At 39.7% G+C, this 13,521-nt stretch overlaps 1 protein-coding gene across 3 annotated transcripts in view; it reads left to right on the forward strand.

Annotated features, from left to right (window-relative positions):
• Positions 1-13,521, forward strand: part of exoc2 (exocyst complex component 2) — a 253,466-nt gene that overhangs the window by 109,878 nt on the left and 130,067 nt on the right. For all 3 annotated transcript variants that reach the window (XM_033016375.1, XM_033016377.1, XM_033016381.1), the window contains exons 7-9: positions 6,321-6,401; positions 9,589-9,734; positions 12,299-12,380. In XM_033016375.1, coding sequence (XP_032872266.1) covers positions 6,321-6,401; positions 9,589-9,734; positions 12,299-12,380 — 309 coding nt within the window. The remainder of the gene's footprint in view (positions 1-6,320; positions 6,402-9,588; positions 9,735-12,298; positions 12,381-13,521) is intronic.

The raw sequence follows: 13,521 nt of genomic DNA on the forward strand, positions 1-13,521 counted from the left end.
AATTCGGTGGGGAGGTGAATGGGGTGCTCGGGGTGAGGGAAGATGCGGAGTTAAAGGAAACGTATGGAATGATCAGGGGGATGCTGCAACAATACAGCTGAGAGCAGCACACTTAATTTTTTTCTTCAATCCTTTGCAAATCTGTAATTTGAGCTGAATGAATTAAAATAACAAATGAAATTATTGCTGATAAATATCTTGATTCGAGTTGGTAAATTGCAGAATTTTCATTCTGCATTTTTTCCTCCTTAGCTTGCCGTAGGAACATGTTAGGGAAGCAGATGAAAATATTGATGTTGTAAATAAGGAATTGTGCCCGCAATCGATCTGCTTGTGCTTTGTTTAAAATCCCAAGGTTTGACCATTGAGCCAGTTGTTTTTTCTTTAGATTAGCAGAAGTATCCAATATTTTTGTAAATTTGGTAAGAGTCAAAAATGTAGGTGGTCTGATTAGCAAGTCTGCACATGACACAAAAATCGGTCGAATTGTGGATAGTGAGGAAGATTGTCAAAGGATACAACTGAATTTAGGCCAGTTGGAGAGATGGACAGAGAAATGAGAGCTGAAGATTTATCCAGACAAGTGAGAGACATTGTATTTTGGGAGGTCAAATACAAATGGAAAGTGTACGATAAATAGACAAAGACAATAAGTGCAGGAGTAGGCCATTTGGCCCTTCGAGCCAGCACCGCCATTCAATGTGATCATGGCTGATCATCCCCAATCATTCCCCGTTCCTGCCTTCTCCCTATATCCCCTGACTCCGCTATTTTTAAGAGCCCTATCTAGCTCTCCCTTGAAAGCATCCAGAGAACCAGAGAGTTTCACAGACTCACCACTCTGTGAGAAAAAGTGTTTCCTCGTCTCTGTTCTAAATGGCTTACTCCTTATTTTTAAACTGTGGCCCCTGGTTCTGGACTCCCCCAACATCGTGAACATGTTTCTTGCCTCTAGAGTGTCCAAACTCTTAACAATCTTATATGTTTCAATGAGATAACCTCTCATCCTTCTAAACTCCATAGTGTACAAGCCCAGTTGATCCATTCTCTCAGCATATGACAGTCCCGCCATCCCGGGAATTAACCTTGTAAACCTACACTGTACTTCCTCAATAGCAAGAATGTCCTTCCTCAAATTAGGGAACCAAAACTGCAAACAATACTCCAGGTGTGGTCTCTGGATATGAGACCACACCTGGATAAGGATAAAGAACCCTAATGAGCATTGATATGCAGCAGGATCTTGGGGTACACGTCTATAATTCCCTGAAAGTGTTACCAGAAGTAGATAGGGTGGTTAAGAAGGTGGCTGGCATGCTTGCATTCATCAGTCAAAGAATTGAGTATAAAGTCAGGAAGTCTTGTTGCAGCGTTTTAAAGCTTTACTTAAGCCACATTTAGATAATTGTGCTGTGTTCTGGTCACTCATTCCACGATGGATGTGAAGGCTTTGGGCAGACTGCAAAAGAGGTTCACCCAGATGTTGCCTGGATTAGAGTGTATTAACTGTAAAGCGAGGTTGGACAAAGTTGGATTGTTGTCTGTGCAAATCTGGGAGCTGAGGGGCAACTGGATAAAATTGTATAAAATTAAGAGAGGCATAGATAGGTTATAGATGGAGTATTTTTCCCAGGGAAGAATTTTTAGAGGGCATGGCTTCAAGGTGAAAGGGAGAAAATTCGAAGAATATTTGCCCAGCAGGTCTTTGACACAGAGCTGTAGGTGCCTGGAATGCGCTGCCAGAAGAGGTGATGGAAACATACAAAAGCAGTGTTTAAACCTATTTAGGCAGGCACTTGAGCAGGTAATTTAGTATAGTTGAGCAGTTATTGTGGACAGAATAACCTGTTCCTGTCCAAACTGTTCTATGTACCAGCTTTGTTTCAAACTTACTGTATATGAACTGGAATTTAGAAGGATGAGAGGGCATCTTATAGAAACATATAAAATTCTTAAGGGATTGCACAGTGATGCAGCGGTAGAGTTGCTGCCTTACAGCGCTTGCAGTGCCAGAGACCCGGGTTCGATCCCGACTACAGGTGCTGTCTGTACGGAGTTTGTACGTTCTCCCTGCGACAGCGTAGGTTTTCTCCGAGATCATTGGTTTCCTCCCACACTCCAAAGACATACAGGTTTGTAGGTTAATTGGTTCAGTACATGTGTAAATTGGCTTTGTTTGTGTGTAGGGTAGTGTTAATGTGCGGGGATCGCTGGTCGGCGCGGACTCGGTGGAATCAGGAGGTATGGGGAGAAGGCAGGAATGGGGTACTGATTGTGGATGATCAGCCATGATCATATTGAATTACTTAGATGACCTGAAATTAAAGCATATAATTAGTTAATTACCTAATTGTCTTTAATTACAAAATTGACCGTTGTGACGGAAATAGTAATAAACACCCAGACTGCCTTGAAAATTCAAAAATTTGATATTTTCAAGATCAGAACTTTAATATTATATGCTGCAAATACGTAACAGATAGGTAAATAAATGACAATTTCTAGCAATAGACCAAGTCTGTATCAGTTGCTAGCTGGTATATTGGCATATCATAATCAGTAGCATCATCATACTCCTCAGATTGTAACCAATAAGCAACTCTGTACACCTTGTTTTTCCGCAACTTTTCAATTTTGGCATTGTAAACTACAAGTTTTTACTCTTCAAACCACACATGACATGCCTTTCTGCCCACTACTTTCCCATTAAGAATGTCCTGTAGATTCAATTTCTTAAGAAAAATATTTTCTTTTAAAGTATCCAAATAACAAACTAATTTCATTCACACAAGAATTCACAATAGAACATGATTTTTAAATCTCACTGTCATGAATTTATATGCCAGATGGAAGGAATTTAATGTTTAATTCCCATAAATTAATCGAGAAACATCCACTCAATATAATTATTTTTTTTGCACAATACATGGGACTAAAACTGATATTTAGACTATGGGTAGACAATAACACAAAATATAGATGATTTAGGTGCTCTTATGACATGATTGTCCAAAATAAAGAGCATTAAAATCATCTTGCGAGTGGGTTTTTCTGGAACGTGATCGATTGGAACGTTGCATTCATGGTGAATTTGAACCCCATATCGGCAGGAAAAACACTACCGGTTCAAATCACATTTTCGCAGAGGAAAATTAGATTAAAACCATCCCGAGAAACAAGTTTATATGTAAAATAAACGACTTACATTATGTTTTGTCCCCCTCATGCAATCCGTCACGTTGTAGGCATTGAGGGCATTAGAAGGCACTTTTTATTTTAATGTAATTATTAAATTGTCTCGCGATTAAATAAATAAAAAAATCGGGATCGATTGTTCTTCAGCAGCTTAGCAGCCGGAGGAAAGCCGCCTCCGATAAGCAGGAGAAAACGGCATTTTAATCCCCCCCCCCCCCAAAGGCGCCAACGTCGAGCACACGGCCAGTGGCAGAACTGCAGAGCCGCTGAAGGTAAGTTTTGTAACATCGCTATAATTTATAATGCTGAGAACTATATGCTGCATTGTGTACCTTTTCCTTAGTTCTACCTATTGTACCTAAGTTTGACTTGATTGTATATATGTATAGTATTATCTGATTTAATAGGATAGCATGCAAAACAAAGCTTTGCCCTGTACCTCAGTACATATGACAAAATAAATCTAAACCTGTTGACCTCCCTCCCCCAAATTTATTCTTGTACATTAGATGAATTTTATACTTGCCTGTTCACCTACCAACCAGCATGTGTACGATATGTGGGTGGAAACCCTGAGTATCAGGAGGAAACTAAAAGCCTAATTTTTAATCTACTTAAATTATTGTCCTGAAATTCCAGCCTTCCCTGGGTTCGACTGGACATTTATTAACCCATCACAAAGATTGTTACGCATTTTAGGTTCTGAAGGTGAGACAAATTTTTCTATCAGCAGCAAGGCAACAAACAGTGTGTAGTGTGGAACTGCAGATGCTGGTTTAAACCGAAGACGGACACAAGGTGCTACAGATTCCCTTGGAGGAATCTCTGGATCAGTCACTTATGCCCCTGTCCCACTTAGGATACCTGAACGGAAACCTCTGGGTACTTTGTAAGACCTTTTTTTCATCCAGTTTTATTCCACCAGGGAGGTCTTACCTTCCACTACCTGCAACCTCCGGCAACCACCTTCAACTAGCATCGCAACCGGCGTCGACTAAAAAATTACCGATTGTTAAAACGGCAACCTATTTTTAGTCGCGGCCGGTTTTGAATTTTTTGAAATAATCGCCGGAACATAGAAGAAGCGGAAACCACTTTCGACCATTAGGGACACTGACAAAAACCTCCGGGAACCGCACGGAAACCTTGGGTGGGGTGCATAGTCTCCAGAGGTTTCCGTTCAGGTTTCCTAAGTGGGGCAGGGGCATTACTTTTTAACTTGTGATGGTTTTACGCCAGCATTTGCTGTCATTTTTCACAGTGCAAGGATGGAGAATGCTCGTTCAAAAGCAAAAGAGGAATAGGTGATGTTTCAGACTCTGAAGACAGGTCTCGACCCGAAATGTCACCTATTCCTTTCCTCCAGAGATGCTGCCTGACCCGCTGGTTACTCCAGCTTTTTGTCTCTCGCAAGGCAACAGTGTTTGCCACTGACCTTGAAGGAAGGAGTTAAGGTGATCACCAGACCTCGGGCGTGGTCTTTTATTCTCTCACATGTGAGCACTGCCATCCAGCAACAGTGATGTCACCAAGCTGGCTCTGATGCTCAATCTGCCACATTGAATTGTGCTCACAGCCAATTATCCTGGAAGAAAAAGCTCAATTTATTATCAGTTTAAATATTTTTCATGGCCTGAATTTAAGGTTAGAATTTACACAAAATCAAAGTAAAAACTGAAAAATAAATTTCTAAAAAATGTATATTATTTTACATTACAAAATATTTAATCAAGAATAATTTGTGTTGGGACCTATGACTTAGCACATCATTTAAATTCAATACATTTTGTACATCAGTACCATTTTCATGATATTTTACAGCAAGAAATGTCTTTAAAGGTCAGATGCCAGATTTTTAATTATGGTGCAAAATGCACCAAAGCATTGCAACGCTTGGAGGCATCTCTGGATCAGTCAATACCTTTTTAACTTGTGATGGTTTTACGCCAGCATTTGTTGTCATGTTTCACAGTGCAAGGATAGAAAATGTTGATACAAAAGCAAAACAGGACAGTGGGTGGAAAACTGTGCATGGTGGATGTACTCAGCACATCGGGCGCAGCAAAGGATAGTTAAGATTGTAGTCAATGGCCTTTAAGTTGTGATGTTAGGGCCTTGATCTGAAACATGAACTTTATCTTTCTGCAGGCTGCCTAACAAATCCTGTTAGATTCTCCAATATTCCAACTCTGAAAAAATAAATTTAACACTTTGTGTGGCTAACATAAAAAATCTCGGATTCTGGTCTTCTGTAATCAAAGCAAACAAGGCAGTAAATATTCAGCATTTGTGTGGAGATAGAGTGTTAATGTTTCAACTGTATTTCTTTCTCTGCTGTTCCTGCTTATCTTATTGAATATTTCCAGCATTTAATGCTTAGTGCTGTCCTATCTAACTTTTTTTGCAGTTATTAATATTGTCATAAAAGGCATGAGGCAAGGGGATAAAAACAAGCTGGCTTGAATGGCATTAATCCTGGTTGCTTTGATACGGTCACAGCCCATGTACTACCGACTAACTGGGGAAAAATCCTTAATGTTGTTTTCATATGTGTAATTAGCACATGGATTTACTTGAAACCTACAAACTTTCTGAGCATGATTCCATTGCTTTTAGGGAGTCTACATAAGGATTTATACCAGGTGGGAAGTCTATCTTTTGGATCTTTTGACTACTTGGATTCTGTTGAATTTTAATGCTCAGTTGTAGTTTTTTTAAAATCTTTTTTTAGTTTCAATTGATCTGTAATTTTCATTTTATTCTTTGACCTTTTTTAGTGTGGATTTTTTGTAGAAATTATTGGTCATCAGTACATAATTACATTTCAAATGTGTTTAAAATATTTGTCCGATGAGAAAATGTAATGAATTTAATAGGCAGAATACTTGGGTAATAAGAAAAAACAGCTCTTTGTTAGATGTTATTTTACAATTTTGAAGATTATGTAACCTTAATTTTGTTAGTTTCCTGAAGGAAATTGGAAATTATTTTTGTATTAAATCCAGAAACCAAAAGTGGTGAAGTAATGTAAAGTGCTTGTGGAAAAAAATGTTTAAACTAGTACATATTCTTTTCACCTTGAAATAAATGACTGCCTATTGAATGAACTGTACTTTTCATTCCAGCTATTCATCAAAAACTGGAAGTGGATGGTACGGAAAAAGTGGAAGGATCTATGACGCAGAAACTGGAGAATGTACTCAACCGTGAGTTCTACTTTTTCAACCATACCTATGTTTGGGCATTGTTATTCTGGGTCTCTGCTTGTAAACAAATTTAGAAATCAGTACTTTAAATGCATTTTAAATGTGTTTAAAATATTTTCCTTGTGTTAAAATATGGTGAATTTAATAGACAGAATACTTATCAAATAAGAAAAGTTTTTGTTCGGTGAGTTACTTTCCAATTTACTGACCTATAATCTTGGTATTTAGAAATGCATCCAACATTTAATACTACAATGAATATTACAGTGTATTTTTATTTCTGCACGTACATTAAGTGTTAAATCATAAATTGCCTATATCAGTCATAATTTAAAAAAAAAAGTTTTTGTAACCAAATGCGGTGAATTTTATATACATTTGCATGGGAGCAAGTTTCATTAAACAGTATCCATACTAATGGTCTCCATTTTGAAGTTAAACTGAAAAGTGTGATTATTCTGATGTTTCATGTAAGAATATAATGTATATAAAGAGATATAAAACTTTCAAATTAATGGAATCTTGTATTGTAGAATTTCTATAATTGGTGAGATATTCTTCATGTGTTTTGCCTAAAGAGTTATTTTTCATAAACACATGAAAAATATAGTTTCTTTAAATTGTTCAGCCGTTTCAACTATAATTGTGATATAAATTAAATTTGCATTTCGATTATTAATACTGCTGTAACTGAAGAGTAAATTTATGTTCAATATTATGATCTGGGCAATACTATTTTAATGGTTAAGAGAAGTTAAATTAATGAAATGCATTTTAAGTGAAAAATAGTATTAGATATCAAATTCAAGCAAAGCCGTTATTCGCTACTAAAATAATGATAGTACACTCACTGTTTTGCTAATATGCGCATTTACGAAAGTGAAAAATGTAAGTAATTTCATACTTTTAGTTACAGAGTACCTGGCAATGCCCTTTCACGATTAAAAAAAACCCCATCTCTTTAAACATTTTTTTATAATTGTCTTAAAATCACTCAGATAAAGGCAAAGGAAACCTGAAATTGTAGCTTCAGTTGGGTTTTGTGAAGTTGGTGGATACGGCTTTGTTATTTTTGTCCTGAAATAGGAGTACTGTATTTGACATGTCTCTTTAACATTCTTAAAATTTGCTGGAAGAGAAATAAATCATGATAATGTACAGTAAATAAACAGCTACTTTTACTTTAACTTAAGTAAATAAACTTATATAAATGCCCTGATTTCTTTAAAAGTGGATAATATTGCAATTGGTTCAAAATGATAAGGTTAGCTTTGTTGGAGTGTTAATATTGTTTCTTTATAGAAAAATACATTTCATTGAAATGGCTCTTTCATTATTTTATCAGCGCATAAAATTCCAAACAATGCATATGTTGCATATAATGCACTTCTAAATATAAATGCGGGTATTTCATAGATAACATATAAATTTTCGCTGACCACCCACAGAGCTGACTGAGAAAATGGCATGTAAGCCACCCAGTGTGATCGATGTGCTTTTCTCCTATCTTTGCTTATAGTATAGTCACTAGACCAAATAATGCCAATCCTTGCTGGAAACATTGAACGACAAATCTATTTTAGTCTTTTTTTTTTAATTTGCTTTTCCAAATTTAGATGTTTGTTTTAAGTCATCGAACTGAAAGTAAATTAAAATAGGTATTAAAAATTGTTGATAGCTTTTCTAAGAGACTGTTGGGGAAGACTTTTTGGAAATGCTTTAGAAACATGCATGAACTGTGTAAAAAACACATTACAATTCAGATTGTGATTATTTTCTTTTATACTTGAGTCAGATATGGGTTTATGATTCAGCAAAAATATAAATTGACAACTAAACATAATGCAAAATAAAAGTGTTGGCAAAAAATCTGAAGAAACTGTACCTTTTGAGCAAGGTTCCTTAATATTACAACCTTTTATTAGATAGAAAGCAACACATTTCTTAAGTTCCAGTTACTGTTCTTTTTTCATCTGATTTGCCATTAAACTGCACTTACCACCTGGTTCCGAATACATATTTAAGACAGATGAGCTTTGTCAGATATTAAGTTTGCTATTTTATTTGTCTGTCTAATGCATTACAGTTTAATTTAACTAAAGCTTAATGCTGATTGAATTGGTTTCTATTTTGTAGCAAAACTGAACTTGTGCAATGTAATTTTAAAATTAAAGGAATATCGACTCAGAAGCAGACAATAATGAGATTCTTGCCCAGAATTGTCTGGAATTGTCTCTACATAACTGTTAATTTCTATGATGCTCTGAATCCAGATTTAAATTGCAAGATCTGAAGTTGGGAAAGAGTTATGACGTACCTCTAATTTAATGTTGAATACAGTGTTTATAATTGAGATTTTACTATTGGAAATGTGTTAGTGTTAATATTTCCAAAATATGATGTATTGTTGTTCACTAGAAATATGAACATGAGGCATTTAGTTGCATCATTTGAGGTATTGCAATCATAGATGATGAGCTACATTTCTACCTGACTGCTTTTGTTAGAATGGTAATTTGATAGCGATCACTGGAAACTGAAGTGTATGATAACTGCTGAGTGAGCCCAAATTCTATTTTGCTTTTCATGGAAGTGATCATTGTACTGCAAAATTAATTATACTATAACATGTTTTGAGTACATTTGATATTAATATTGGTTCATTATTGTCACGTCTATCAAGAAACAATGGAACAACTTTGTATATGAGTATGATCAAGTACAACTGGTAGTGCAAAGAGCAACATACCAGAGTGCTGCATTTTGTGCTATAATGTTACAGTTACAGGGAAAGTGCAGGTTTAAAAAAAGTGCAAGATCTGCAATGTGGGAGGTTGGGAGATTAACACAAAAAGCTGGAGTAACTCAGCGGGTCAGACAGCACCTCTGGAGAAAAGGAATAGGTGACGTTTCGGGTCTAGACTTTTCTTCAAAAGGTTGGAAGAAGGGTCTCGACCCGAAACGTCACCCATTTATTTTCTCCAGAGATGCTGTCTGACCTTCTGAGTTACTCCAGCTTTTCGTGTCTATCTTTGGTTTAAACCAGCATCTGCAATTCCTTCCTACACAGATTGGGAGATTTTGAAAGGTGTCTATCTTCTGACAAACTATACAATTTTTTGTCCTTCTGCAGCTGGCAGTATTTTAGGCTGTATGGGTGCATTCACTTATTTTTCTTTCATTCCAGGTGCGAGTAATACTGCCGATACACTGTTCCAAGAAGTCTTGGGGCGTAAGGATAAAGCAGATTCCACAAGAAATGCGCTAAATGTTCTACAGCGCTTTAAATTTCTCTTTAACCTTCCTCTTAATATTGAAAGGAACATTCAAAAGGTAAAGTTTATCATATCTATCTGTATACTTTTAAAACTGTGTGTGTGTGTGTTTGTTTGTGGGTGTATGTCAGATTAGATTTTCAGATTAGATTTCAGATTAGATTTTTGGCCTTTAATTCCTTGGTCCGCCAAAACCACAGGCAAAAACTCCAAGACTTTTTCCATTTCGCTAACGATTTCACTTTTACATTCACATATCCACTCCTCATTACACATTTAGACATTTTTCTGTACACATTTTTAATAAAATCCTTCCCCCCCCCCTCATGCTGACCAGCCACCATAACGGCTGCTGCCGGCCGGCTCTCCTCCAAAAACACCGACATTTTTCACATTTCGCTAGCGATTCTCGTTGCTGCCGCCCGCCTCTCGTCCACTTCCCCCCCGGCCCGGCTCTGTCACGCTGGCGGAAGGCACAGATCGGCTGGTCCCCCGCTGCTTTTTGGCGTCCCCGCGGGCTTGCACTCTCCGAAAATCCCGCGTGTCAACGGCCTGTCGGCCCTCGACGGGCCTACGCAGCTTCTCGATAAGCGTACGCAGCGTCTCGACGGGCGTACGCAGCGTCTTGACGTCTTACGCAGCGTCTTGACGTTGTACGCAGCATCTTGATGGCGTACGCCTAGCGCGTGGCGTTGCGCGATGAAGTCAGGCCACCCCCCCTTGCAACCGCGCATGTCGGGAACAGACCCAATGGGTCTGCACTTGATCTAGTACTTGTTAAATGTGTGTGTGTGTGTGTGTGTGCCTTTCATTCAGATCCGCCGACGCCAAAAGTGAGATGACCACATATTGCGGTACAGATTAACGTCATGATTTCAACAATCCACTCCTCTGTAAATTTGGTCAATTTCCAGAGTTCTCCCCCCTCCTCTCTCCCCTCCTCCCCCTTTCCCCCTCCTCTCTCTCCCCCCTTCCCCCCTCTCTCCCCCTCCTCGCTCTCCCCCCTCCCCCCCTCTCTCCCCCTCCTCCTTAGCAAATTTGCAGATGACACAAATCTGGGTGGCAGTGTGAACTGTGAGGCCAATGCTATGAGAATGCTGGGTGACTTGGACAGTTTGGGGGAGTGGGCAGATGCATGACAGATGAAGTTTAATGCAGATAAATGTGAGGTTATCCACTTTGGTAGCAAAAACAGGAAGGCAGATTACTATCTAAGTGGTGTCAAGTTGGGAAAAGGGGAAGTACAACGGAATCTGGGGGTCCTTGGACATCAGTCTATGAAAGTAAGCATGCAGGTACAGCAGGCAGTGAAGAAAGCGAAAGGCATGTTGGCCTTTATAACTAGAGGAATCGAATATAGGAGCAAAGAGGTCCTTCTGCAGTTGTACAGAGCCCTAGTGAGACCACACCTGGAGTATTGTGTGCGGTTTTGGTCCCCTAATTTGAGGAAGGACATTATTGTTATTGAGGGAGTGCAGCGTAGGTTTACAAGGTTAATTAACGGGATGGCGGGACTGTCATATGCTGAGAGAATGGAGCAACTGGGCTTGTACACTCTGGAGTTTAGAAGGATGAGAGGGAATCTCATTGAAACATATAAGATTGTTAAGGGCTTGGACACGCTAGAGGCAGGAAACATGTTCCCGATGTCGGGGGAGTCCAGAACCAGGGGCCACAGTTTAAGAATAAGGAGTAAGCCATTTAGAATGGAGATGAGGAAACACTTTTTCTCACAGAGAGTGGTGAGTCTGGAATTCTCTGCCTCAGAGAGCAGTGGAGGCAGGTTCTCTGGATGCTTTCATGAGAGAGCTAGATAGGGCTCTTAAAAATAGCGGAGTCATGGGATATGGGGAGAAGGCAGGAACGGGGTACTGATTGGGGAAGATCAGCCATGATCACATTGAATGACGGTGCTGGCTCGAAGGGCCGAATGGCCTACTCCTGCACCTATTGTCTATTGTCTCTCTCTCCCTCCTCTCTCTCCCCTTCCTCTCTCTCCCCCTCTTTCTCCACCTCCTCTCTCTCCCCCTCCTCTCTCTCCCCCTTCTCTCTCTCCCTCCTCCCTCTCCCCCCTCCTCTCTCTCTCTCTCTCTCTCCATCTCCCCCTCTCCCCTCCCCCTCTCTCCTGTCCCCTCTCTCCTGTCCCCTCTCTCCTGCCCCTCTCCCCTCCCCACTCCCCTCCCCCTCTCCCCTCCCCTCCACTTCCCTTCCCCCCCACCCGCCTCCTCCCATTCCCCCTCCCCCCCTCTCTCCCCTCCTTTCCTCCTCCCCCTCTCCCCTCCCTCTCCACCTCCACCTCCCTCCCCTCCAACCCCCCTCTCCACTCTCTCCCCCCTCCCCTCCTCCCTCTCTCCCCCTCCCCCTCTGCCCCCCGCTCTAGCCATCCCCAACTCCCCTCTCCTCCCTCCCCCCCTCCCCCTCCTCCTCTCCCCTCCCCCATCCCCCCTCCCCTTCTCCCCTCCCCCTCAATCTCCCCCCCCCGTCTCCCCCGTCTCCCTCTCACCCCCACTTCCTTCCTCTCACCTCCCCCCCCCGTTGGGTCCCGTTGGTCTAGTAACAATTAAAAATAAAATCTTAGATGCCTCTTTAATTTGCTTAAATGATAAATACCTGTTTCCTCAGGGTGATTACGATGTGGTTATCAATGACTATGAAAAGGCTAAGTCACTGTTTGGGAAAACTGAAGTCCGTGTGTTTCAAAAAGGTAAGGGCTGCAAAATTTGTTCCATCTTGTAAGAAGTAGTTTATATTCAGCAAAACATGTACGGGAAAAGGTAGGAAATGTGCAGGACATCATGTAACTTATTTTAATGTTTGCTTATCATTAAGCTTTGAAATACTACACTGAACACGTGCTGGCTCGAAGGGCCGAATGGCCTCCTCCTGCACCTAGTTTCTATGAACAGTGATGGTAGCAGAATTTCAAGTTGAGATATATGTAGTCTGCTTTAACTAAGTTACTGCAAGTAACTTAAAAGTTCAGTACTGAGAGTGAATTTAATTGATATAATGGGATGGGTGCCTCACATCAATCTCAATTCTTAGATAGTCATTTTTACTGCCATTTGACGCAAAGATCATGTTATCTAAACTATTAGTGTTCTGGGGTGCCATTATTTTTATTGAAACTTATCTATTTCAATAAATCCATTCATCTCAATGTCAAATTCCATCATTATTTTTGATCTCCAGCTCACGTTTCCAGTGGCTTATCTTTATAGAGAGCAATGTACCAGCTTTTTGAACCTACTTGTGATAACTAAAGGATTTAAAATATATTACCATTCTAGTGACTGATCTGATGTTTAAAGCTGTGATGCTTACCATGATGTGAGATGCCCTTACAGTCACATCATTTTACATAATGAGATATAATCAATTACATAATGTTACATAATCAGTCTTGATCAAGAATATATAGAACTTTGTACAAAACAATTGTACTAAGATATTATTGGCATTACCATAGTTTTGAGTTATTGGCTATAAACCTTAGGAGTCATTTACCATAATAGTTGACTATCTACTGCATCTTACAACCTTTTATGTATGTACCTGTAGAGATGCAGGTTAATGGCATTGCATGACTCATATGTTCAGTATGTACGTACTTGCATTACGTGGTACCAGACCATCTTGGCCGTTTCTAGTGAATTACAGAAAATTACTTGTAGTCATTTTTCTTGACATATCCTTAGATCCACACTTAATTCCATGCATTAGCACTTGAATGGTCTTGACCTCTTTCTCCAACCAGCACAAACTTAAGGGCCTGCCCCACTTACGTGTCCTTGGCACGCAAATTAAGCGACCTCGTGGTCGCGTTGAGCCGAGATGGTCCCGCG

This window comes from Amblyraja radiata, chromosome 2 (genome assembly GCF_010909765.2).
Source record: "Amblyraja radiata isolate CabotCenter1 chromosome 2, sAmbRad1.1.pri, whole genome shotgun sequence".
NCBI lineage: Eukaryota > Metazoa > Chordata > Chondrichthyes > Rajiformes > Rajidae > Amblyraja > Amblyraja radiata.